The 27,146-nt window shown below is 47.8% G+C and overlaps 1 protein-coding gene across 1 annotated transcript in view; it reads right to left on the bottom strand.

Annotated features, from left to right (window-relative positions):
• Positions 1–1,423: 1,423 nt before the first annotated feature.
• The window catches only part of Lipc (lipase, hepatic), a 76,793-nt gene continuing 51,070 nt past the window's right edge, over positions 1,424–27,146 (bottom strand). Inside the window, exons 2-9 of the mRNA XM_013009943.1 lie at positions 23,343–23,530; positions 22,233–22,415; positions 21,626–21,743; positions 18,990–19,223; positions 15,189–15,431; positions 7,447–7,564; positions 5,614–5,832; positions 1,424–1,541 (exon numbers count right to left, since the gene is read on the bottom strand). Coding sequence (XP_012865397.1) covers positions 1,424–1,541; positions 5,614–5,832; positions 7,447–7,564; positions 15,189–15,431; positions 18,990–19,223; positions 21,626–21,743; positions 22,233–22,415; positions 23,343–23,530 — 1,421 coding nt within the window. The remainder of the gene's footprint in view (positions 1,542–5,613; positions 5,833–7,446; positions 7,565–15,188; positions 15,432–18,989; positions 19,224–21,625; positions 21,744–22,232; positions 22,416–23,342; positions 23,531–27,146) is intronic.

The following is a 27,146-nucleotide window of genomic DNA, read 5'->3' on the forward strand; positions in this document are numbered from 1 at the left end:
GGGGAGGAAGGGAAGATGAGGTTAATATCACACCTGTAGTCCTAACTTCTCAGCAGGCTGAAATCCAGAGGATTGACATTCAAAGCCAGTCTGGGTAGAAATTCAATCTGGAGTCCATGAGACTCCTATCTCCAATTAGCCAGCAAAAGTCAAGTTGGAGGCATAGCTCAAGTGGTAGAGCTCCAGACAGGAGCAAGCAAGTGCCTGGTCCTGAGTTCAAGTTGCAGTACCATAATGTGCATGTTTGCGTGCGTGCATGTGTGTGTGTGTGCACCTACACACATACACAAAGTTGACTATAAAATAGCACATTGTGTTAGTTGACTGATTTACAAAATGGACTATGGAAAATGGTTCCATGCCAGCACCATGCTGTGAAATTGATGAGGCCAGTGTCTTTGACCCCGGATAGGGGATTAAGTGCATCATCAAGACTCTACTTTTCATGACCAATCACTTCCCAAAAGCTCCTACTTAATAGGCACACAGGTTTTAACCAAAGAAATCTGGGGAGCACTAGTATACAATCTGTGGCAGATTCATTGAGATATTCTGAAGTTTTCATTAGCTTTGTTTCAACCACTAGCAAGAGTAGAATTGCATTTATTCAATTAATGATCAACTTTCCAGCATTTTCTGTTTTCACTGTAGTTTAGAACTCTGCTTCTGTTTGGGGCCATGAAATAATTGTGTGATTTGCATATTCATTTAAATTGAATTTTTTTCTTTTGGCAATCAGTGTTGTCTTGAAAGGTGTATGCTTTGGCACACACAATTAGTGATTCATTAGAGTTTTTCTTTATTGAAATGTGAGTTACAAAATAGAGATTTTTTTTAACATGCTTCAAAAACTTGTCAGAATGAAGGAAGTGTGGGCAAATGGACTTAATTGGAAAATGCTGTAAATTAGAATAACAGATCTAAGATGGCTCTTACATTTGTACTTATTTGCATATATTAACTTTTAATCAGAGATAAAATTGGGAAACTTCTAATTTTACTATTACTTGAAAATAGCTATTTAATACAATTTTGAAAGCTTAGTTTATGTCAATGAAAGCTACCCCCTCTTTAAGTTTAAACTTCATTTAAATTTATGGAAGATTCTTCATGTAATTTTGGTTTCTAAATAAGAATCACTGCTGGTGAGAAATAAAATTATTTTATTTTAGTGCCAGTCCTGGCGCTGGAACTCAGAAGCTTGAAACCTTGGCTTTTTTGCTCAAGGCTAACACTGTACCACTTGAGCCATAGCTCCACTTCCAGCATTTTTGGTGGTTGATTGAAGATAAGAGTCTATGGACTTTCCTGCCTGGGTTGGCTTCAAACCACGATTCTCAGATTTCAACCTCCTGAGTAGCTAGGATTACAGTGAGCCACTGAGCGCCTGGAAAGATTCATTTATTCTTTGTAGAGGGTCTCCCTAAGGTCTTCTGCTCTTTCGCTTCGATTTTTTCGATTTTACTTCACATTTCATGAAGACTTTCTCCTGGTTTGGGTGGAGCTGTAGATCACTGGTGTGTTCTGAGCAAAATGTCATTCTGAATAAACAACATAAAACAAACATGGCATTAAGTTTTACAGGCAGCTTATGGAAACGATCCTTCCTTTATCAAATACTACTTACAGTATTTGATCATGTGATGTGTTTTTTGCATTAAATTCTTTTGTTTGAAAATATCTTTTAGAACTTCAGAGCAAAATAAAACCTAAGTGAGTGAAAACAATTCTTCCCTTTTTTTTCCTTCCATAGGTTGTGGGACTTGAACTCAGGGCATGGGTGCTATCCTTGAGCTTTTGTGCTCAAGGCTAGCATTCTACCACTTTAAGCCACAGCTCCACTTCCAGTTTTCTGTTACTTGGAGATAAGAGTTTCATGGACTTTCCTGCCCAGGCTGGCTTTGAACTGTGATCCTCCAATCTCAGCCTCCTGATTAGTTAAGATTATAGACATAAGCCACCAGCACCCAGCTTGAAAACTATTCTTGAGAATAGGACTGTGCCTGAATGATTTCAGTTCTATAATCGTTGAAAGCCCTGGAGGCCTTCATCCTTCCTTCTCCTTTACAGGGTGTAACAGAGACTCCAATGTGAGAGTGGCATTTTCCCTACATCCGGACTCCAGGGCTCAACTCTTCCCTGCCAGGCAGGCTTACTGGCCAGCTCTCCTTAGTTGGACATGTGCACAGCTATTGCTAAAGGGTCTAGGCAAGAGGCCACTGTCGGCTGCCTTTGCCTCGTTCAGCCCTGTGACTCTGCTTCCTTGTGTTGGTGGAGTTCTGGACATGGATTTTGAGTGTTCACTTGGCCTGAGGATGTCATTTGATATTAACTTCAATTCTATCTGCTATCTGTATTCTATCTTTGTATCTCTAGCATCTCTATGATCATCTCTGTATGATAGATTGATAGGAGACAGATAATGAGTGGATGAGTAAGATATATAGTGATGGTAGATAATGGATGGATAGATGAATAGATATATAGATAAATAGGTAATGGGTTGATAGAAAGGTAGATGATAGACCATTGATTAATAGGTAGATAATGGATAGAGGAATGAATAGCTAGGTAGATGATAGATAGATGATTGATTAATAGGTAGATAATGAGTAGAGGAATGGATAGCTAATGGATGGATAAATAGGTAGGTGACAGATAGATGATAGATACATAGATGCAACCTGTAATAGCTTGAGACTACAGACATGAGCCACCATACCCAGTTACTCTGAATGTTCTGACGTTTTCCATTGTTACCAATAGTGTTTTCAAACACCTTTTCATATCAGTACATATAAATCTATTTTATTTTTCATTACTTGTAGTACAATATTCCATTGTTTGGAAGTACCGCAGGGCATTTAGCGTTTTCCTGTTGATAGATACTAGTTCTCTGTACAGTTTAGGAATAATACTGCGACAAACATTTTCTATGCTCATATCCTTTGTGCATATTTTTGGAGCAGATGGATAAATAACCCAGAAATAACCTATAGATGCCTAAAATAAGATTCTGGATCAAAGTATTTTATAAACTATCATAAAGTACAATTCTTTCCATAATTAAAATTTCAATAACGTAAGTTCCATGAGACTAAGGGCTTGTTCTGTTCACTTCTATATTTGTTGACATGATAGATACCTCACTAAGGTTTAGTTGAATGAGCTTTCCTTGGAAGCTTCTAGGATGTGCATTGTTAATAGTTCTTGAGAATGTCCATTCCTTTACATTTTCGTGTGCGTATGTGTGTGTGTGTGTGCACACACGCATGCGCACATGTGAACACACGCTGCTATTAAGGCTCAAACTCAGGGCCAGGGCGCTGTTTGTTACCTTTTTTGCTCAAGGCTAGTGCTCTACTAATTGGGCCACAGTTCCACTTTTCACTTTGTTAACTAGAGATAAGAGTCTCACAGACTTTCCTGCCTGGGCTGCCTTTGAACCTTGATCCTCAGATCTCAGCCTCCTGAGTAGCTAGGATGACAGGTGTAAAGCACTGATGCCTGGCTTTCCCACCCTGCTTTAAGAAGCACCTCTCCCAGCCGAGGAAGGACCGGATGCATCTAGCATTTGATGCTTAGCCTGCAAGTCTGCTAGTGAGGCCAGGACAGATGGCGGAAGGAGCAGGGAGAAATGGGACATGGAAAAAATGGCCAGTGAATCAAAGGTGAGGAAGCTGTGGGCTATCAAATATTGGCAATGACCCTGAGCTGTATGACTGCCAAGGGCCACTCCCAAGGGTAACTGGGAAGGCTAGGGAAAGATGTTTGCAAACACTTTGTTTAGTCTTCTCCACAGGATACCAGTCTCTTCCCTCTCCTTTTCCTTCTTCAGGCCTTCAGCTTGTGCATAAGTGTGGCTAGCAGGGTTTTGCATCTTGTCCCCTTGCTAGATCATACCCACAGAATTGTCATCCCAAACCGGGTGCTGGTGGCTCATGCCTGTAATCCTAGCTACTCAGGAGGCTGAGATTTGAGGATTGCAGTTCAAGCCTGGGCAGGAAACTCCATGAGACTCTTATCTCCAATAAACCACTCAGAAAACCAGAAGTGGCACTGTGGCTCAAGTGGTAGAATGTTCGCCTTGAACTGAAGAGCTGAGGGACAGCGGCTAGGCCCAGAGTTCAAGCCCCATGACCACCACCAACAACAACAAAAAAGAATTGTCATCCATGCTGACAAACTGCTTTTTAGCTAAGAACTCAGAGAGAGACCTGGCTCAGAAGCAGTAGTTAGTCTTGATTACCAGAAGGGCAGAAGTCATGGGAGAAGAAGAGATGTAAGAAGAGTGAAACAGTTTTGATGTTTCTCAGCTTGATCAAGAAAAACCTGCTGGAAGACTGCACACTGGGCGCTTAGCAGTTGCCAGGATTTGGCATCCCTGGGAGATCAGAATCTCAGCCAGTGTTCATATAAGGTCAAAGAACGTAAGTCTACCATGGGCTGGCTCTGGGCAGGAACCCCCAGGGCTGAGGGAGGTGTGAGGTGCAGAGATTAAAAGCACCCCACATCCCATCCCAGTGGAGAGAAGCCAAAGGGACGAGTGGATTTCCTGGTGGAGAAAGATGGGAGAGGAGAGGTGAATTTCCTGAATACAAAAGGGCCAGACAGGGAAGGCCTTGGGGGAAAGCAAAGAATGGAGAAGACAGAGCTACAGAAAGGCATGGTTGCCATGGCAAAATATTGAGCATCTCTCCACGCTGTTGGAAATGTGTAGGAGTAGCTCCATCTCTCCACTCCGTCCTCCACCCAGGCCATCCTCATCGCTAGAGTCTGTGGACATGAGTCTCTCCCTTCTTCCCTCCCTCCATCCCTTTCTCTTTCTTCCTTTTCTTTCTTTCCTTTCCCTTCCTTCTTTCCTTCCTTCCCTCTCTTTCTTTCTTTCTTCCTTCCTTCTTTCCTTTCTTTCTCTCTTTCCTTCCTTTTTCCTTCCCTCCTCCCTCCTTCTCTTTCTCTCCCTCCCTTCCTCCTTCCCTCCCTCCCTCATGTCTTCTTTCCTTTCTTCCTTCCCTCTCTCCCTTCCTTCCTTTCTTCCTTCCTTCTTTCCTTCCTTCCTTCCTCACTCCCTCCCTCCTTTCCTCCCTCCCTCCCTCTCTCCCTCTTTCCCTCCCTCCCTTCCTTCCTTCCTTCCTCACTCCCTCCCTCCTTTCCTCCCTCCCTGTCTCCCTCCCTCCCTCTCTCCCTCTTTCCCTCCCTCCCTTCCTTCCTTCCTTCCTCCCTCCCTCCCTCCCTTCCTTCCTTCCTTCCTTCCTTCCTTCCTTCCTTCCTTCCTTCCTTCCTCCCTCCCTCCTTCCCTCCCTCCCTTCCTTCTTCCTTTCCCAGTACTGGCCTCAAGCAATGTCCTTGAGCTTTTTCACTCAAGGCTGGTGTTCTACCACTTGAGCCACACAACTCCACTTACAGGTTTTTCCCCCCTCCTTAATTGCAGATACGAGTCTCGTGGGCTTTTCTGCCTAGATGGGCTTCGAACAACAACCCTCAGGTCTCAGCCTCCTGAGTAGCTAGGATGACAGGCGTGAGCCACTGGGAGCGCAACTCTATACTGGATCTTTGAAGCACAGTGATGTTCTCTTCCTATGCTTCATGTGAGCAGGAATCGCTGTGGCTCACCTTCGTTGGGTGTCCCCGTCCTTGGCTCGGATGGTCTTCAGAATGAGGCCCGGGTTGTGGGAGGCTGGGCCCCAGGGAATAATGGTTTGCATTGTGTTCCAGACATGGGCCCACACGGCCCTGGTTTCCCACTTGACTTTGATCACGCTCAGCTCGCCGATATCCAAGTCCACAGTGGTGAGGAAGCTATAGGTTTTGTTGCTGATGATGCGTTCGCCCCTTGGACACATGGAAGAAGCAGACAGTGAGCCCTCTTCACTGCGGCACTGGGATGGGTTTAGTTGAGGCCTGGCTGACTTGGGATGGGGTTGTTCTTTGTTTAGGGGAGGTCTCATTTCCCAAACAGGTGTTGAATAAATTAGTAATGGACATGGGGGGAAGCAGCAGGTTAAGAAGGGTTTCCTGGCGGGGAGCTGTGGCTCAGGTCTGTCATCTGGCTCAGGTCTGTCATCTTATTTACTTAGGAGGCTGAGATCTGAGGATCGTGGTCTTAAGCCAGCCAGAGCAGGAAAGCTTGTGAGACTCCATCAATCACCAAAAAGCTCGAAGTGGAGCTGTGGTTCAAATGGTAGGGTGCCAGCCTTGAATAATAATCATTAAAAAAAAATCTCAATGACGGTGCCTAGACCCTGAGTTCAAGCCCTAGGACTAGGGCACACACACACACACACACACACACACACACGTTTCCCTGCTTAATAGAGTTGGGAAACCATATTATTTTCTGTGTTAGCATATATAAAAATATACACCTGAGCCTTATTGCTAGCATGGATCTAGTTGACTTCATTAGCATGGCTATTTCTTCATTGCTTCTAGCAAAAAGTATCTGCCCACCCCAAACAGGAGACAGTGGAGTTTAGGCAATTCTTTTAGATAGTCTCTCTCTCTCTGACTAGTTCAGACACACACACACACACACACACACACACACACACACACACTCCTCTCCCTAGTAGTACTTCTCCCCACCATATAAATAAGTAGAAACGTCTAGTAAAGCAGCAATGCACAAAGGTATTAGATAAAAAGTCACCTAGAATAAGGCTGCACCAATTTAGGATCACAGCATTGAGAGAACAGCTAGATGATGCCCAGGCCCACCATCCAGTGCTACCCTCCTGGGGATGGTTATCCACCTGCTCAGCTGTGAGCACCCTATGGGGGAACTCCAGCCCTTTCTTGCTCTATTTTTCAGATAAGGTCCTGTTTTTGTCTGGGGTTAGCCTTGATCTTATTACTCACACTTCCTGAAATTATAAATATGTATCACCATGCCTAGCTTGTTGGTTGAAATGCAGCCTGGCTAACTTTTGGCCCAGGCTGGCCCTGAACCACGATCCTCCTAATCTCTGCCTCCTGAGTAGCTGGCCCAGTTCGTATACATTTTCTAGCTGGCAAAGCTGGGGAGTCTGCTGTGTTGTGGACATGTACGTACAGGGGGAGACAGATTAGAAGGCTGGCACTAGAGGCTGATAAAAAATACCAGTTGTTGTTTTTCCCCCCTAAATCATGGTTTCCAGAACTTACTAGAAAGATGCCCAGGGGCCTTGTGGGTATCTGCTCTGCCCTCACAGCATCTTCCTGCCTGATCTCCTTTCTGTATGGCCAACTCTGGTGATGCCATCTCTGACATTACTCTTTACACAACACATGTCACCAACCTGGGTGGGGGGGTCTATGACCCCAGAAGCCTGAAGAGGGTCCCAAGGGGCCGGGGCTGCCATCAGCCAGGAAGAATGGTCCTGTGTGGCCTGAAGTAGAATCCACCCAGAGCCCGTAAGAGAAAGAAGCCTGCTGTCACCAACCACAGGATGACCCGGATGTACTCACAGGGTGACCCGGATGTTATGCTTCTCTCCTTTCGTTCCAAGTAGTGACATGCTCAAGCTTGGTTCTATTGGTTTCCCAATTTCATTGATGAATTGGATCTTGAATTGGTAGTGATTAACTAGAGAGAGAGAGAGCGCGCACACAGGCTTTAATTTTTTGAAAATATTCTCTCTGAATTAATTTATAAATTATTTTTCTGAGGTTTGAACTTAGGCCTTCACTCAAGCTGAACCTCCAACTCCTTAAAAAATTTTTTTCTTTTTCTTTTTGCCAGTATTAGGGCTTGAACTCAGGGCCTGGGCACTGACCCTGAGCTCTTTTTGCTCAAGGCTGGCACTCTGCCACTTTTAGCTACAGCTCCAAATTCCCAATTTTCTGGTGGTTAACTGGAGATTAAGAATCTCCTGGGCTGGGCCCCAGTGGCTCACACCTGTAATCCTAGCTACTCAGGGGGCTGAGATCTGAGGATCACAGTTCAAAGCCAGCCAGGCAGGAAAAGTCCGTGAGACTCTTCTCCTGGGGACTTTCCTGCCTGGGCTGGCTTTGAACCACAATCCCCAGATCTCAGCCTCTTGAGTTCCTAGGATTACAAGTATGAACTACCAGTGCCCAGCATTGTTGTTCATGTGGCAGTGCTCAACTGAGTTTGAATTCAGAGCCTTACAACTTGCTAATCAAGCATTCTACCGCTTGAGCTATGCCCCCAGACCTTTTTTGCTTTAGCCTCCAGCTAACATTTTTTTCCCCCCGGGTTAACCTCAAACCGCAATCCTCCTGATCTCTGCCTCTTCAAAAGCTGTGATTACAGGCATGAGCCACTGTGCCTGCCTGGTCTGAGGGGACTTTTTTGAGGACCACACAGCTGGTTGTAAATAGCATGGCCAATGCAAGGCCAGACATCCTAGCTCTGGAATTTCATCTTTATAACATTTTATACTGGGACTAAAGAAGTTGAAATGTGAAAAGAGATTTCAATTTTTTTAATGTCATAGCAATTAGTAAGAAAAAAACAAACTAGGAACATTATTCAGCCATAGAAAATGTTTATGGAGTAATCAAGATTAATTTAGAAGGATCTCACTAAGTTGCCTGGGTTGTTTTAGAAACCCTGAGTGCTCAAATGATTCCCATACTCCAGTCTCTTTAAGTAGCTGGGACTATAGAGGGACACTACCCTGCTCGGCTAATGATTATAATTTGGATAACTACCATTTCATGCTTGGCTAGGTCATAGATTTCAAGCTTATTGCTTCACTCGGTTAGCTCATTTCTCTGTGCACAATGCATTAGATGCTCCTTGATTTTCCTTCCTCTACCACTCTGCAAAGAAGCAAGGCGCACATCAAGTCACTGGATCTATGTCCTGTGGCTTACTGGTAAAGAAGGGCAATCAGATGTTAGTCAGCTGATCCTGACTTCACACTCCCAACCACATGCTTCACTCCCAAGAAGCCATTAGACAAGGTTTTTGGAAATACTCCAATGCTTAGAAGTGAGACTTAAAAAAAAAAGCTTTCCCAGCCTATATGAAATTGTATATCTAACAGGAGGCACAAATGTAGGGAGGAGAATTCACAGAATTCTCAGAAATAGTAACCCTGGAGACACAGAGAGGCAATTTTGTTCTTTATGCTTTTCTACAAGATCCATGCTTTCTTTAAAAAAAAAAACAACTATGTATTTTAATTAGGCTCTTACTGGAAAAAGCAAGGCCTTTGAAAATCATTTAAAAAGAAAGTAAGAGGATTCTGCTTATAATCCTAGCTACTAAGGGGAGGTTGAGATCTGAGGATTGAGGTTCAAAGCCAGCCTGGGCAGGAGAGTCCATGTGACCCTTATCTCCAATTAGCCACCAAAAAGCTGGAAGTGAAACTGTGGCTCAAGTGAAGTGTAGAGCACAAGCCTTGAGCCAAAAAGCTCAGGGACAGTGCCCAGGTCCTGAGTTCAAGCCCCACAAAGAAATAAAAGCTTCTCTGGAGGCATGACTTAAGTGGTAGAACACCAGCTGTGAGCAAGAAAGCTGAGTGGGAGCGGAGGCTCTGAGCAGTGTCTTGCACCTGGGTGTCAACCATAGCTCAGATGACCTGCCGCCTCTGCCTTGTCTCATGTCGCTGTCCATGTGCTAGGTCCTGAAAGCAGTCTTGATGAAGGATCATGTTTCCACAAGTCCCAGTCTCCATGGTGCCATTAGGCACCCACGGAGCACTCCATAGGACAGGACACACCACATTAGACCCTCATTATCACTAGGAAGAAGGATACAAACACCTGTCTTGCTCTGCATGACAGTGCATACTAAGTGCGTTAGGCACCTCCCCATTGCTCTTCCTAATAAAAGGCGGGGATGGCGACATGTTGGCCAATCTCCTCTTGGCTATGTCTATGGCTGCCATTCCATCCACTCTCTGCCCTGCTCTGCCCAGCTCAGTAGAGTTGCATCTCCCACAATCCCTTGGGCTGATCTTCTCACAACCTCTTGGGTTGCATCTCCCACAATCCCTTGCTCACTAGTTTCTGGTTGGGTTTGGCCACTGGTGAGGTACAGACAGGAGATCAGGGTAGAGGAGAGGAGCTAGACCCCCATGATTAACAGCAGCCTCTCCTCCTGGCTTGGCTGCTTTTCCCTGGATTGCTGTCTTTCTCTGATCCTCCCTCCTGCCCTTAGATTTGGGGTACAGACAGACAGACACACACACACAAACCAGCCCATTGGGTTGCTTCTCTTCACCCCTGCAAAGAGTCCCACTCTCTTTCTTCCACTCAACCAGGCTCCGTGGGGCCCTGTTTTCTGCCGAGAACTAGGTTAATATGGTACCAATGGTCTTAGTAAATTACAGACACGGAAGTTGAGATTTATAGACCTACACTTACCCTGATTAGTAAAAAATGGAACAGAAGTTGAACCAGGTACCCGATTGCAAAAGATCCCAAGCTGGGTATACCCTTTGAAAGGAATGGCAAACATATGGTCTTCAAAAGAAACTTTTGGTCAGGAGTTGAGTAGAGTGGCTCATGGCTATAATCTCAGCTACTTGGGAGGCAAGAGGTAAGAGAAACAGGGTCTGAGGACCAACTTGGGCAAACGTGAGAGACCTTATTTGGAAAATAAATAAAGTAGAAAAGAGCTGGGGTATGTGGCTCATGTGGTAGAAAAACCCATGGAGCAAGTGAGAGGCCCCAAGTTTAAGCTTCAATATTGGCAAAAGAAAAGAGTAAACAAATTGAAAACTAAAAGGTGCAATCAAACCTGCTTCCAAAGAAACCAATGACAAAGTACCTGCCTGACACTGGGACGTCTATCCTTGTTTCTCCTTATGGCTGGGGCTTTCTTCCTTCCCTTCCTCCCTCCCTCCCTCCTTCCCTCCCTCCCTTCCTCCCTCTCTCCCTCCCTCCTGTGTCTCCTAAATGACTAGCCTTGTTCAGGGGATAAATGTTTTCTCTCTCTGTGTTAGAGATGGCCATTTGTCTTCCCTTCTTCTTCCTTTCCTTCTCTCCCCTCCTTCCTTTCCTCTCCTTCCTTTCTTCCTTCCTTCCTTCCTTGCTTTCACCAGTCCTGGGGCTTGAACTCAGGGCCTGACCTTCTGTGCTCAAGGTTAGCCTCTATCACTTGAACCATACCTCCATTTCTGGCTTTTCACTGATTCATTGGAGGTGAGAGTCTCATAGACTTTCCTGCCCGGGTTGGCTTCAAACTGCAATCCTCAGCTCTTAGCTTCCTGATTAGCTAAGATTACAGGCATGAGCTACCTGTGCCTGGCTTGTCTTCCCTTTTCCTAAGTGGTGGAGGAAAAAGAGGAGGAGGACGTGGATTTCCTTGTCTGACATGGCTGTGGTTCCACCATTCTAAGTCAGCCTGGATGAGAGCAAGACCTTCAGTTTGCACAGTGAGAAGAGAGTATCGCCTGGCCCCTTAGGAGCCACAATGGGATGGGTCTTGAATAGGCATTACAACCTGCAAAGGAGTGGTGTGGGCTCTGGAGAGGCTGAGCCAGCTGCACCCTGGGTGTTCAGAGAAGCAGATGGGCAGAGTGGAGGCTATGTGGTGGCCAAAGTGCCACCTTAAACAGGAGTGTTCCATTAAAACAAAACAAAACAAAAAAGCCGGGCACTGGTGGCTCACAGCTGTCATCCTAGCTACTCAGAAGGCTGAGCTCTAAAGATCACAGTTCAAAGCCAGCCCAGGCAGGAAAGTCTATGAGACTCTTATCTCCAATTAACCCCAGAAAACCAGATGTGGTGCTGTGGCTCAAAGTGGTAGAGTGCTAGCCTTGAGCGAAAGAGCTTGGGGACAGTGCCCAGGCCCTGAGTTTGAGCCCCATGACTGACAAAAAACAACAAACCAAACCAAATCAAGAAAACCCAGGCCCATGCAGGAAGCAGACTAAGCTGCTAATGCAGTTACGTGGGGGGAAATCTCAAACTAAAGTTTAATTTTTCGACATGAAAAGGCCTTCGGTATTAAGAACCGATTGTCTGCTCTTATTTTGATCTGTGTAAGCATTTTTTCCCTTAAAAAAAAAACCAAAAAACCTGCGTCTCTGGCAATGATGCTATTACAAAGATTAAGGCGGAGAGCGTGTGATGTCTCTCGCTTTTACCTTATGATGTGTTTAATTAGATATGGGGGTGGGGGGAGAATTCTTTTGATCCTGTAGCTGCATGCTCGCTGGAGTTCTGGCAGGAGAAATGATTTTAGATCTTAAAAGATGAAAGGCACGAAAGAATCCATTGACCCAGAATAAGAGCGGGAGACTCCATCCTTAGCAGAAACAGGGATGGGGTGGGGTGGGGGGAATCCTGGATTCAAATTCTGCAAGGACCTGATCGGTGCTATTTAATAAAGAAAAATATTCCATGTCTTTGTACCATTCAGCCACTGTGGGAATTTATGAAAAGAGACTGCCTTGTTCTATTTTCTCTCTCTCTCTCTTTCTCTGTGACTTATAAGTTAATGGCTTTGGGAGATCTTATGACCTTCTTCTTCATTGCAAATATACATACATACATATATATTTTTTTCTCTCCTTCTGGGTGTGGATTTTTCTGCCATGAAGATAAAGGAAATGATATTTCTGGAGTCTTCCTAAGTCTGGGTTTTGAGTACAAGTGCTTCTAACTTACAAGGAAGCTCAAGGTCATGACCCTATATCTGCTGTGGTTTGAGTATTGCAATGGATGGATGAGAGGCAGCCAGTATTGGGGGCTGGATGTGTTAACCCAGAGCAGGTGGAGGTGAGGGAAAGAGCAGGGGGTGGTCAGCATCTTCTGTGATTATCCTAGAGATCACCCTCAGGGTTAACAGTACAACCCATTTACGTGTGGCCTTCATAGTCTGAGATAGCCTGACTTGAACTCAGAGCCTGAGCACTCTCCCATAACTTTTTCACTGAAGGCTGGTTATTCTACCCCTCGAACCACACTTCCACTTCTGGCTAATTTGAAGTAGCCAGAAATTAACCACTTCTGGTTAATTTGAAGAGTCTCGCGGTGTATCCTTCTGGGCTGGCTTTGAACCACAATCTACACACCATAGCCTCTTGAGTAGCTAGGATTACACACGCATGAGCCACGTGCTCTGTTTAGTTTTTGCCACCGGGGTCAAGGTTTCATAGGTAGTTGGGCAGGTTCTCAATACTCTTTTATTCCCATCTTAAGCTTCTCATGGGTTTTTCTGGAACTTTCCCTGGGAGCCAGTGAAAAACCTTCAGAAAGCCAAAGATAGGCGAGTTTCCTAAATGACAACCAATCCGGTGGCCTCATCGACAGAGGGGCGGTGCGCTCTGGTTAGCTGGAGAGAGCAACAGAATGGAGTTCTTGGGTGTGGCAGGGGTGAGCCCCAGGGCTTGGGGATCAAGTTCAGGTAAGGGGAACCCTAGAAGAAGCAGAGAGCCAAGAAGAGGAAGTGAGAGTGGAAAGAGTTCAGAAGAGGGACAGGATCACACAACAGTTGGAAGTCAACCAGAGCCAAGATCATGCGGCCGGGGGGGGGGGGGGACAGGATCCTGTACTTTGTAGGCCACAAATCCAAAGAGACCTGGACCAGCTGCCAAGAACATCTGCACGGCCACTCCTAGGGAGGGTGCTTCAGCCTCGGTGGATCTCAATACCTTTACCAGAAAATGTGGGCTCCCACTTCATCTTTCTCTTTCTGTCTCTGTCTCTCCCAGTTGCTATGACAACACATCCATCATGGAGCCTGAGCAAAGTGCCTATAAGTACCACTCAGCAACACCTCCCCCCCCCAACACACACCCAGTTACCTCACCCAGCTACCCTGATGATGACATTGATCTAGGCGTGACTTAATACTAACCAGTTTCCCTCTTTTCTTGTTTCCAAAAGGGCCCTCAAGTTTGGAAGGCTTCCTCTGGGGAGTAAAACAAATGAAAACGGGGCGCTTAATATGCCTCCATGCTGTCTCGCCACAGTTTGTGTTTACCAAGTTCTGGGGGTACAGGAGTAGAAAATAGATCCCTTGATGGTTTTTGGAGCACTGTCTTGGGAGTCAGCCAAGAGGGAGCGAAGCTAGTCATCTCTTGTGAAGCTACAAATGGAGAGGCGAGATTTATCTTGCTAAACCCAATCCTGCACTAAAATAGGGGACCCAATTACATGTCTTTGAAAAATACCCACTGGGCCTTCACTGCCCACCAAGGTTGGGCAAAGTCCTCTGTTTTAAGAAGCTACACGTATTCATCAAAATGTCAGTGGTGGCCAGACCGAGGTTTGGGGCTTACACCACAGACGATCAAGGCATCGTTATGTGGCTAAGATTAAAGACTTCCTACAGCCACACCCACCAATAGGGGGTTTTGCCTTGTTTTGTTTTGGGCAGGGACGGTGCTGTTTTTATTTCTCTGCTTTTGGTAGGCGCCCACTACATATTTGGGCCTCATGCTCTCTTTTGGTATTTTCACTTAGGAATGGTGCTCTACCACTTGAGCCACGCCTCCATCTCCAGCTTTTTGGTAGTTCATTGGAGACACGAGTCTCAAACACTTTCCTGCCCAGGCTGGCTTTGATCCAAGCTAGTGTGAAGAACTGAATTCTTGGTTCTTCTTTGTGTTCAGTTGGTGGGCGAGGGAGATGGGGGTGATATTGGGGCTTGAACTCACAGCCTTGTGCTCTCTCTTGGCTTTTTTTCCCCCCCAGTTGGTCCTGGGGCTTGAACTCATGGCCTGGGTGCTGTCCCTGAGCTTTTGCACTCAAGGCAAGTGCTCTACCACTTTGAGCCACAGCTCCACTTCTGGTTTTCTGGTGGTTAACAGGAGATAAGAATCACAGGACTTTCCTGCCCCGGGCTGGCTTCAAACCATGATCCTCAGATTTTAGCCTCCTGGGTAGCTAGGATTACAGGTGTGAGCCACCAGTGCCCAGCTGGTGATCTAGCACTTGAGCTTCACTTGATTTAAGATTCCCCAAATTCAAACCTCAGGGTGGACTGAGAGGAAAAGAGCTGGGTTCTAGTTTGGAGACAATGAGTTGCGGGGGGGGGGAGGGGAAGGTCTTCTGCATCTAACACTCTAGGGGACCAGGAAAATGGATACAGAGAGGGCATCCCAAGACTGATCAGTCCAAAAGCTATCAAAGATTCTTCTCCAGCCCTTGGCAACCAGGTAGCACATAGTTGGAAAAGGAGATAAGGCAGGACTTTGGCTGCTTGGAGCTTGTGCTGCTTTGGAACCCCCCCCCCCCCGCCCCAAGACTCCAAGAGAGATGTTAGTTTGTTCTTCTATACTTACCTTTGAAGGGAGACTGAGCCCGGGTGATGAGGAAAAGCTTCTTGCTCCTGCGGGGCCTGTCCTGGCGGATGTAGTAGCCCAGCCTGTTACATTGGCCCTTCTTACAGCTGAGACACAGGCCCTGGTTGAAGCGGTCCATGTCTGTGCACTGGTAGCCTACGCTCTGCTGCTCCTTGTGCCTCAAGGAATCGATGAACAGGTGCACTGACCTCTCGTGGGCACATTTTAAGGTCTGGGGGATGGCTAGCACACAAGATTAAGAAAAGACATCATTGTCCCTGAACCCCAAGTGGCCTCCACTCAAAGGTCCTCTTGCTTATGGCTACACAGCAGGTTAGCAGCCACAGTACACGAGTGCGCGTGGGACAGGAGAAATGGCTGAGGTTTGTCCCCCGATGTGGGCAGTGATCCCTCTCGGGGTGGGGGTGGGGTGGGAGAGGTGTTTCCATGGGAACCAAATGTCATTGATGGACAGCAGTTAGCCATGAGCCATGGGAAAGGCACAGGAAACTTAAAATTATATCTAACAAAAGACCACATTGTAATTAAGCTTCCCATGACTATGGAGGGCAGATTTTAGTCTAAGGTGGGTCAATAAATAACTCTGTGTGTGTGTGTGTGTGAGAGAGAGAGAGAGAGGGGGGGGTGGACTACTGGGGCTTGAATTCAGGACCTCAATCTCTCCTTTGGCTTTTTCACTCAGGGGTGGTGCTCTACCACTTGAGCCACACCTCCATTTCCAGTTCCTTGGAAACAAATGTCTCACAGACTTTCCTGCCCAGGTTGGCTTTGAACCACGATCCTCAGATTTCAGGCTCCTGAGTAGCGAGGATTACAGGTGTGAGCCACCAGCATCTGGGCTTTCTAGTGTGATTATTATTATTATTTTGCAGAGGGAGTGTTGTGGAGCTTGAACTCTGGGCCTGGGCGCTGTCCCTCAGCTCTTCAGCTCAAGACTAGCATTTATCACTTGAGCCACAGTGCCACTTCTGGTTTTCTGGTAGTTTATTGGAGATAAGAGTCTCACAGACTTGCCTCTCTGGTCTGGCTTTGAACCGTGAACCTCAGATATTAGCCTCCTTAGTAGCTAGGATTATAGGTGTGAGCCCCCAGTGCCCAGCCCTAGTGTGGCTTTTTTTTAACCCTAAAAAAAATACTCAAAGCTGGGCACAGGTGGCTCACGCCTGTAATCCTAGCTACTCAGGAGGCTGAGATCTGAGGATCATAGTTTGAAGCCAGCCTGGGCAAGAAAGTCCATGAGACTCTTATCTCCAATAACTACTCAGAAAAAGCTAGAAATGGTGCTGTGGCTCAAGGGTAGAGTGCTAGCCTTGAGCACAGAGAGGCTCACGGACAGAGCTGCCCAGACCCTGAGTTCAAGTCCCAGGACCAGCAAAGACAAAAACAAACCAAAAAACAAACAAACAAAAAACCAACCCTGAAATGAACTCCAGGAAATGGAAACAAGAGATTTCTTTCTTTGCTGCTGTTTTTGCTTTCTTTCCTTTCTGTCTTGTTTGTTCCTTTATCTGTCTTTGGGAGTAGCAGGGGCATAGAAATAGAGGGACAAAGGGTAAACAAAGGCCACAGTGACACTTACTAGACACGATGTTGAAAATGAACTCTATGATTGTGAGTGGGGATGGGAGGGAAAAACCGGCAGAGAATGAGGGAAGGGTGACATTGTCCAAAAAGAAATGTACTCACTGCCGGACTTACATAACTGTAACCCCTCTGTATCTCACGTTTTCAATAACAAAAAACCAATACTCTCTAACTTTTAACATTAGTCTCATGGAGTGTTTTTCTTTTTGTGTCAGTTGTGGATCTTGAACTTGGGGCCTGGGTGCTGTCCCTCAACTCTTCAGCTCAACTTGCGGCTTTTTCTGTTTATGTGGTGCTGAGGATTCGAACCCAGAGCCTCATGCATGCGAGGCAAGCACTCTACCACTGAGCCACCTTCCCAGCCCAGTCTCGTGGAGCTATTAAGAAGGCACAGCAAAGGCATGCAAAGCACCTGAGGGAAAAGTAGAACCCAAGTGACTTTCCTGAAAGCCACTTCTCCTTGAACCTGGGTTAATAGGAGTGTGCTGCCATACCCAGACATGGGCTTGAGATGGAGTCTCCCAAATCTTTATTTTGCCTAGGTTGGTCTTGAATTAGGATTCTCTGATCTCTGCCTCCCGAGTAAGTAGGTTTATAGACTCAAGCCACCACACCCAACTCTCTTGAATGTTTTACAGCTAACTGCCAAGAGCAGTCTGGTCAGCTCGTAGTTTCTTGTCTCCTACTGTTGACTCACCCATTCCAGGCCTGACCCCATCTTCCTGTGTGTGACTGGAAGAGCCCCCCCCACACCCCAGCCTGGGGAAGCACCTTAAACACAGGGGTGAAGAACTCAAGATCCCCCACCCACTCTTTTCCCTGAAATGGAAACACTTACAGTTGCATTCTGCAGTTCAGCGCGGATCTCAGACACGTGTCTGAGAGATCACTCACCAACCCCACTCGGGGGGTCTGTGGAGATCTGGAAGGGAGGCTGGGTGGTCAGTTGGGAACTGTGGGTGATCGGAGCTGAGGGGGGTTGGGGTGACCCAAGAAAGATGTAAGCCATGATAAAAGAGGAGGCGGGGCAGGGGTGGGGGACGAGGTGGGGGGTGTTCCCAGAAGGCTGTCAGGTCTGGGCAGGCAGAAGGCTGGGAGTCAGGCCAAAATGACATGATGTGGAGCGTGAAGGTCGCTCTGATATTGGAGAGGTAAGAGGGGTGATGTAAGCACCCCAAAGAGCTCATGATGGGGGTGGGGGGGGCTTTTGGGTGATGGGTGTGAGAGGTGGTGTACAGGGGTGGGGCTCAGCGCCACGGGGGTGGGAGCTGGCTTGCAGTGAGTGTGGATGTTTCTGACAGGGTGAGGTTTTGAAAATCAGGAGAAATGCAGAAGGCCTGTGGTCAGTGTGGGGGCTGCTACGTGTTCTGTATGTGTGCATGCATGTGTTGGCGGGGGGGGGGGTCAAGGCTCAAGGCTCAGGGCTCAAGGCTAGTGCTCTACCACTTTGGCCACAGCTCCATTTCCAGCTTTTTGGTGGTCAATTGGAGATAAGAGTCTCATGGACTTTTGCTGCCCGGGCTGGCTTTGAACTGTGATCCTCAAATCTCAGCATCCTGAGTAGCTGGGATTACAGGCGTGAGCCACTGGTGTCTGGTGTGATGTTTGGTTCTTCAATCCTGAGCTGTATGTTCATGTCTGGGTTTGGGGAATCTGAGAGACAAATGGGATTCCCAAACCAGATCATAGCACATCCATTTCAGCCCTCAGCTAAATGGAAGGACAGGTTAGCAGCTAAACTTTGTTCTGGAAGAATTCAGTCCCATCCTGCCTGGTAGGACAGACTTCTTGAGTTCCATTCTTGTCAAACCAGAAATCAGGAAGGGATGGCCTAGTCAGACAGATGATGTCTCTGTGGCTCAGTGAAGAGGAAACCCCTGAATGAGGAAACTTCTAGAGAAACAGGACTACCAGCAGATAGGAGGGCCAGTCCCTCTGATGTGACTTTGCCTGGGCAAAGCCAGGGAAGAGAGAGAGGGGGCAGATCCTGACGGAGCTCTTCCTCTGTCTTGGGGGGATCTTCTTAGTATCAAGAGGGGTTTTCCGGGGATCACAAGCCCACTCTCTAAGAGGCATTGCTGAACGTGCCTCTGGTCCAACCTTGGCTACGCTCTCCCAGGCCCCGTGGCAGATAGATGCCAATGGCTTCCCCGGGCCAAGGGCAGCCCAGGGAAGCGGGCTAGCCCTCTTGCTCACCCTTTAAGCCGTGCAGGGCGATGTGTTTGTAGACTTCCAGGATGTGGCAGCCAGGCTGGAAGGAGCCCCCATTGGGGTAGAAATCATAATGGCCGATGGGCTGTTCGATGCCCACTCTCAGACCCATGTACTCCTGTGTAAAGGTGTGAATGGCGTCGACGAAGTCAGCATCGTCTGGAGAAAGGCGATCTCGCGGGGAGGCTTTCTCAAACAAAGGGCCTGCGGCATCCAACCCTTAAAGGGAGAGCAAGGCCAAGGTTACAGGGGTGGGGATGGGGGCAGGAGGGAGGAGAAATAGGAATCTTAGAGGTTTGATGTTATTCCTTCTTGGGGAGCTAACAGGAAGTAGAGAACACTAGGGTAGAACCTTCCAGAAAGTCTTACCATTATATTCCAGAAAGTCTTACATATATATATATATATATATATATATATATATACACACACACACACATATATACATATGTATAGTTATATATTTATTTTGAGAATCAGACATCAGCTAAGCATTTATTTAGGGGAAAGATGTTTGCAGAGACGAAACAGAGGTAAGAAATAAGGTTAAAGAGAGATGCGTGTGCCAGGTACCAGTAGTTCACACCTGTCTGCCTAGCTACTCAGGAGGCTGACATCTGAGGATTGTGGTTTGAAGTCAGCCCGGGCAGGAAAAGGCCTTGAGACTCATCTACAATTTACCAGCAAAATAAATAAATAAATAAATCTGGATATGGAGGTATTGCTCAAATGGTAGAGTGTTAGCCTTGAGCCAAGAAGTTCAGGAACAGCATCCTGAGTTCTAGCTCCATGACCCGCACAAAAGAGGGAAAAGAAAAAAAAAGCAACTCTTATCTCCAATGAATCACCAAAAAGCTGGAAGTGGAGCTGTGGTTCAAGCGGTAGAAACACTGAAGCAAAGACACTAAGAGACAGTGCACCTTGAGTTCAAATCTCAGTACTGGCACACACACACAAAAGTCGAGGCAGGCTGGGAAAAAAAAAAAGAAAAAAAAAGTGGAGGCTGGGTTATTTAATATCACCAACTTCAAGTTTCTCTCAAGCTACTTTCATGAGTACCTATTTGCTTAAAACAAAGCAAACACAAACCCTAATGTGTTCTTGTATAAGATGGAGTTATCTAGCCCATCCAGCAAAGGAAGAATTCATCTGACCATAGGCTGTCAATAATTTCCCTAAACAAAGCTGACTTGTCTCCTACATGAATGTCCTTGTGTTGCAAGGTCCAACACAGCCTTAGGCTACCACTGTTCTAGGGTGAAAATGTGAGCGGGTCTGGCTGCCCAAAGCACTGGGCCAAACAAGGGACAGATGTGTCTGACTGAGACAAACAGCAACCCCTTGCTGACTTGAGTCACATTTATGCACTCAAGGATTCCCCTGCTGTCTTTGGTGGACCCATTGGTGCCCTGGCTACCACTTCCACTGGGGATGGGAAGAAGGATTGATGGACAGAGAGCTTCCAAGAGAGCTTACTTGTCCTCTAGCCCCGCCCACAGCCTTGATGTATCTCCCCCTCCCCCCCCCCCCCCCCCCCATTCCTTTTTTTCCTCCCGGTTAATTAAATGATAATCTTATCTTATTAACTCCTGGCTAGACATGCCAGATATGGCCAAAGGCCTGGGGCTCAGGCCTGAGGCCAACTTGCTAGTTTCTGACCTAATCTGTTTCTCAATGAGAGGCAGTACCACCCTCTGTGGGGGAGGGCCCAGGGGAGCTGGGAAGGTGGCTCAGAGGTAGAGTGCTTGCTTCACAAGCATGAGGGCCTGGGTTCGATTCCTCAGCACCCCATAAGCAGAAAAGGCCAGAAGCGGTGCTGTGGCTCAAGTGATAAAGTGCTTGCCTTGATTTAAAGAGCTGAGGGACAGTGCCCAGACCCAGAGTTCAAGCCCCACAACCAACCCAATCCACCCCTCGCTGCCAAAAAAGAAGGAGAACCCATGGTAAAGCAGTTTCAGGCTTCTTGGTACTAGCAAGACCAAGAGACAGTGAGAAAACGCATTTTCATAATGACAAATGGACTTGGTTTTCGTGTCTGCCATTATGCTCCTTTTACTTTAACTTTACATGAAAATAAAACGTTCAAGCAGGTACTCATGGCTCATGACTGTGATTCTAGCCACTGAGGAAGCTGAGATCTGAGGATCACAGTCTAAAGCCAGCTTGGGCAGACAAATTCGTTAGACTTTTATCTCCAATTAACTAGCAAGAAGCTGGAAGTAGAGCTATAGCTCAAGTGGTAGAATGCTAGCGTAGAGTGAAAAAGCTAAGGAATGGCTCTCAGGCCCTGAGTTCAAGTCTCAGGACTGGCACACACAGAGACACACACAACCAAAACCAAACCAAACCTCATTTTATTGCAACATGAGTGAGCAGAAAGTGCACTTTGCACTATTTGGCACACACCTACAAGGCCTATCAACAGAATGAAAGCCGTAATTGGCCATAATTGAATACAGTGATGGTGTTGGAGACAGTTGACTTTCCCACCATGTTTTTGCACATTGGAAAAGTGGGGTCTCTCAATAAGGAGACTTGACTTTTGGGGAAACGCAGGTGTTTACCTGACTCCCTAAGAGGTTGTGGGGTTCACAGCTGGTGAGATCTCCGGCCATGGTTACCTGTAATCCTCCCAATTTTGTGCTTTCCTCCGATGTATCTGCCTGCAAATCCTGAGACGTGGGCACCCAGGCTGTACCCAATGAGGTGAACCTTGCTTCGAGAAAACGCCACAGCTTCCTGGAAGACAGCAGCAAGGAGAGTGAGAAAGGAAACTGGTTTAGATAGGGGTGTGGGGTGGGGGGGCGGGGAGGGAAGGTGTCTCTGCCAGTTCTGGAATCTTCCCTGGGATTTGAGAGACTCTTGCAAATGAGCTGTCATATTTATTGATGTTCCACGTTTGAGGCTGATTTCTCACCTCATTTGCTCTGCCCCTTGGGAGCTGGCTTGCCTTTTCTTGGGGGAGGGGGAGCTTCTTGCCTATGGAGGAGAGGTGTCTCCACCTAAAATTGGTGCCCAAGGGGCAGTGATCATCTATGGATGTGTGTGTGTGTGTGTGTGTGTGTATGTGTGTGTGTGTGTGAAATGTTGGAGGATGTGGTTAGATCCTTTTGGATGTTCAAACGAATGAGCAGGGAGAAGGTCGGACCACCAACTGGGGGTCATGGAAGGCATCTGAGCATGGGGGAGAGGCATCCTATCTGGGGTGCTCTTGGAGCCAGGGCTTACCTCTAGCCACCTGAGAAGAGCTGCTATCTCCTGGCCCACAAGGCGGGTGTTGTGAACAGCAGTGGTGTAATGGTTATGAGCTAGGGTGAGCCAGTTCACCAGCACCACGTTCACTGGTTGGGCCAGCTCAGATTTCAGTGCGGCCGCCATCTGCCAGATCCAGTTCTCCAATAGGCCATCCACCTGAGGGCAGGCCACACAGGCCATTAGCATCTCCAAGAAGGCACTGGGCGTATGGGGCTAGTTTCAGTTCTTCCTGGATACCCTTCTTCCTCCTCTAGCTTTTGCAACATGCTGTGTCATTTGCCCCAAGTCCTCAACCATCTGGGCTGAGAGAGCTCTAAGTGTGGGGCTGGCTGGGCCTGTGCATCAGTCAGCAGCATCCTGGCCTCACCCACTAAGGACCAGGCCCATCTCTAGTTCCAGAATTCACAAACCAAAAATAGCTCCAGATTCTGACAAATGTCTTAACTTTCATTTTCTTTTCTTCCTTCCTTCTTTCTTCTTTCTACCCTCCCTCCTCTTCTCCCTCCCCCTCTCCTTTTCTCTCTTTCTTCCTTGCTTTTTTCCTTCCTTCCCTCCTTCCTTCCTTCTTCCATTCTTTCATTCCTGTGCCAGTACTAGGGCTTAGACTTAGAGCCCAGATACTATCTCTTAATTTTTTCACTCAAGGCTGATGCTCTATCACTTGAGTCACCCCTTCCAGCATTTTCATATTTAATTGGAGATAAGAGTCTCAAGAACTTTCCTGCTCAGACTGGCTTTGAGCAGGGATCCTCAGATCTCAGCCTCCTGAGCAACTAAGGTTGAGATATGAGCCACCAGCTTGACCTCCTCTTCACTGTCAAGCTGGGTGTGGTGGTTCACACCTGTGATCCCATCTACTCAAGAGATAGAAGTAGGAAAATTGAGGCCTGAGGCTGGCCAGGAGAAGATAAAAATTGAATACCCTCATCTGAAAAATGACTAAAACCAAAAAAGGCCCAAAGTATAGGTGTGGCTCAAGCTTGCCTAGCAAATGTGAAGTCCTGAATTCAAAATCCACACTAGGAAGTAAAAAGCCAAGGTAAAAATGAAGAGGAAAAGGCCGGGCAGTGCAGCTCTTCCTACCGACCACCCATGGACGATCATCACCAAAGGCCAGGAGGAGTTGAAGCTGCATTCCTGTAGTGATTCAGGATGGTGCAGCCGGAGCTGACAGTCCCTGGACACCTCATCTTGGAAGAGCAGGAATTTGGTCTTGGTTTCTTGCAGTGAGCTGTGCACTTGCACGCTTCGAGATCTTCTCCCAAATGGCCCTGCAATCGAAAGAGAAGGATGGTGTTCAGCCTGGTACCTGTTCTGCCTTTGACATCCCTGGCCCCCCGCTCATGGAATGACCAGAGAGTTCCCTGTAAGGAGCTGGAGATCAGCAGTTTGGGGATACCCTGTGGCACTCACCGTTCATGCTAAAATTATCAGATGAAGGGAGGTGGAACTTCAGGGGGCACTCTACCCCCCTCCCCCAATCCTGCTGGCCCCCCTGCCAGTCACGCACTGGAGGAAAGATTGGGGTGTGAGGGATATAAGTGAAGCCACTGAGACTGGATTTGTACAGGGTGAACCCTAGTACTTCTGTCTTTCTTTTTGTTGTTGTTGTTGTTGTTGGTTGTGGGGCTTGAACTCTGGGCCTGAGCGCTGTCTCTCAGCTCTTCAGCTCAAGGCTAGCGCTCTACCACTTGAGCCACAGCACCACTTCCGGCTTTTTCTGTTTACGTGGTGCTGAGGAATCGAACCCAGGGCCTCATGCACACAAGGCAAGCACTCTACCACTGAGCCCCCTTCCCAGCCCATCCCCCCCTCCCTGCCAGTACCTCTGGAGGGGAAATAAGGGAAAGAGAAGCTGGGATAACTTTGTAAAACTAGCAGAGAGATCCAGGATCATTGGGGAGCATTATATAGAAGAATGCTTTTGATTTTAGTTTGCAAAAAATCTATGCTGGAAGAAACCAAGGCAAAGATAAACTACTTGTTTGTAAGCTAGGACTTTGAACTGGGCACTGGTGGCTCATGCCTGTCATCTTAGCTACTCAGGAGGCTGAGGATCACGGTTCAAAACCAGCCTTGACCTGAAAGTCCATGAGACTTATCACCAATTAACTACCCAAAAGCAAGAAGTGGAGCTGTGTGGCTTATGAGGTAGAGTGCTAGCCTTGAGCAAAGATAAAAACTCAGAGACAAGACGGGTGTCCGTGGCTCATACCTATAATCCTAGTTACTCAGGAGGCTGAGATCTGAGGATTGTGGTTCAAAGCCAGCTTGGGCAAGAAACTCCCTGAGACTCTTATCTCCAATAAACCACTAGAAAACTGGAAGTGGCGCTGTGGCTCAAGCAGTAGAGCGCTTGCCTTGAGCTGAAAAATGCAGGGACAGCACCCAAGCCCAGAGTTCAAGCCCCACAGCTGACAAAAACAAACAAAAAACCCAGAGACAGTGTCCAATCCCTGAGTTCAAGCTTTAGAAACTGCACCAAAAGAAAGAAAGAAAAAAGAGAAGAAAGGAAGGAAGGAGAGAGGGAAGGAAAGAGGGAAGGAAGGAAGGAAAGAGGGAAGGAAGGAAGAAAGGAGGGGAGGAAGGAAGGAGGGAGGGAGGGACTGAGGGAGGAAGATTGGTTCTTGATAACTTTTTTGCCTGGACTGAGTCAAATTATGATGCTCCTGTCTTTCCCTCTCAAGTAGCTGGGACTATAGGCATACACAATTGTGCCTGGCTCTTATCTTTTCTACTTTGGGCGATACAAACCCAGAAGCCAAACTGGCTACAATCCAGAGCTGCTCTCTGCCGTGTGTGTGTGTGTGTGTGTGTATGTGTGTCTGTGTCTGTGTCTGTGTGCGTGCGCTCTTGCTTTGTGAACATGTGCTGCTGAACTCACTCCCCGAGCTGGCGGGGCTCCTCTGACTTTCCTGCAGATCATCCACGCAGATCGTCCTCGGCTGAAGATGGAGCCATCTGCCCCTGCCCGTGGCGCCAGGTGGGTGATTTGTAGGTAGGCAATACTGACCTCAGAATTTCTGGGATGTGGCCAGAATGAGAGCCATTTCCATGAAGACTTAGTGGCCGGAAGTCAAGCTGTAGCTCAAGGGATATGATGCTAGCCTTGAGTGAAAAAAAGCTCAGGGAGAGCACCCAGGTTCGGAGTTCAAGGCCCAGGGTACACACACACACACACACACACACACACACACACACACACACTTCCTAGCTGGTGGCAAGCAGATGTTGCCCAGACTCACAAGACAGAAAGCTCCTTCCTCCTTACCCTACCATCTTGAATTTGGCCATGTTCCACATGCAAGTCCTCACCCCCAGTGCAACTCTCTTTGAGGGGCTTCATATCCCCCCAGAACAGCTCTGAGGGGGGCTGTGCTTCCTAAAGGCTGGTTTCTGGGGAAGACCCCTGATTGTCAAGGAAGATGGTATCCTGGCTCATGCAGGACAGCTGTAGTGGGCACCACCCAGACTATAGGAAAGACCATGAACGAATGGGGTGACCAGGAGGACTGAAAATCCCATGACCTTCACCCCTCAATCCTTGGGCAGATTTGTTTCTACCAGTCACATTCTCAGACTAGATCCCTCCCTCCCTCCCTCCCTCCCTCCCTCCCTCCTTCCCTCCCTCCCTCCCTCCCTCCCTTCTTCCTTCCTTCCTTCCTTCCTTCCTTCCTTCCTTCCTTCCTTCCTTCCCTGGGGTTAGCTGAGAAGAATTGTCCACAGTCTAGAGGGGTTGGCTGGGATATTTGCCACAGTCAAACACAATCTCAGGTGACCTGACATGGAAAGGCACCCCCCCACCCCCATCCCCACCCCCACCCCAGGGAGCTTCCTCCACAGGCAGCTTCTTCTCTGGCAGAACTGGGCCTAGCAGGTGCCAAAGTGCCTGGAACCAATGTGGAAAGTAAAGGAAGTTGGTTTGGCGCTGGGGAGCTAGGCTGCCAGGCCTGTGCTGGGAGCCAGAGGCGCCCATGCTGTGGCTTTGGAAGGGGGTGAAAGGAGAGAGAAAAGCAGGTGTTTTGTGCTCCAGGCACTTGCTAAGCGTATTCCTCTGGCTCGCTGAGCGCAAAGAAGCCAGGAGACTTTAGACGTGTCAAAAGTGACAAATGCTGCCCAGTGCCCTGGGCGTCTCTGGGAACTCAAGAGTTCACACGGTCAGACTTGCTAGAAGAGATGGAGCTCAGAAGGAAACTGGGAAATCTTGCAAACACAATTTCCATCCAGCTGTCTCTGATGTGAGAGCAGCAAGGGCCTCCCCCTTCCCCCCCCCCCCGGAAGGCAAAGCAGCACCAGATCAGTGTGTGTGTGTGTGTGTGTGTGTGTGTGTGTGTGTGTAAGATGGTCGTGGCAATGCCAGGGGCCTTGGCAGAAAAAGCTGGCATGGAGAGAGGCCAGCAGAGCCGGAAGGAGGGCGAGTGGGTCCGAAGAGAAGCAAGCAAGCAGGGGTCTGAGGCTGAAGGCAGCAGAATGTGCAGAGCCTGGGTCTGTGGGTGGCAGCCCACCGGGTTGGGGTACACCATGAGGCTAGAGGTGAGCCAGGGCCTTGGCCCAGACTCAGGCTGGAACAAAGCTTCTATGTGTCTGCCTTGCGAAACCCTCCAGGGAATGTGCTACTAGAATTCCTGATCTCTTCGGAAAACAGTGAATCAGAAGAGGGGCTAGAGGGAAAAGAGTGGGGAGCCCCCTGTGTAGTTTCCAGGACCAGTCTTGTGGTGCTTGTGGGCATGGAAGCTAGTCTACCTTTGCTGGGATGGCGGAGATCACTGGGGTTCTGGGGGGCGAGAGCAGCAGCCCAGCTGAGGAGGATGAAGTGCCAGCTAGTACCAGCCTAGAACCCTTCTGCAGAAGACCTGTGTGTGTGTGTGTGTGTGTGTGTGTGTGTGT

This window comes from Dipodomys ordii, unplaced genomic scaffold (genome assembly GCF_000151885.1).
Source record: "Dipodomys ordii isolate 6190 unplaced genomic scaffold, Dord_2.0 Scaffold11, whole genome shotgun sequence".
Classification (NCBI taxonomy): domain Eukaryota; kingdom Metazoa; phylum Chordata; class Mammalia; order Rodentia; family Heteromyidae; genus Dipodomys; species Dipodomys ordii.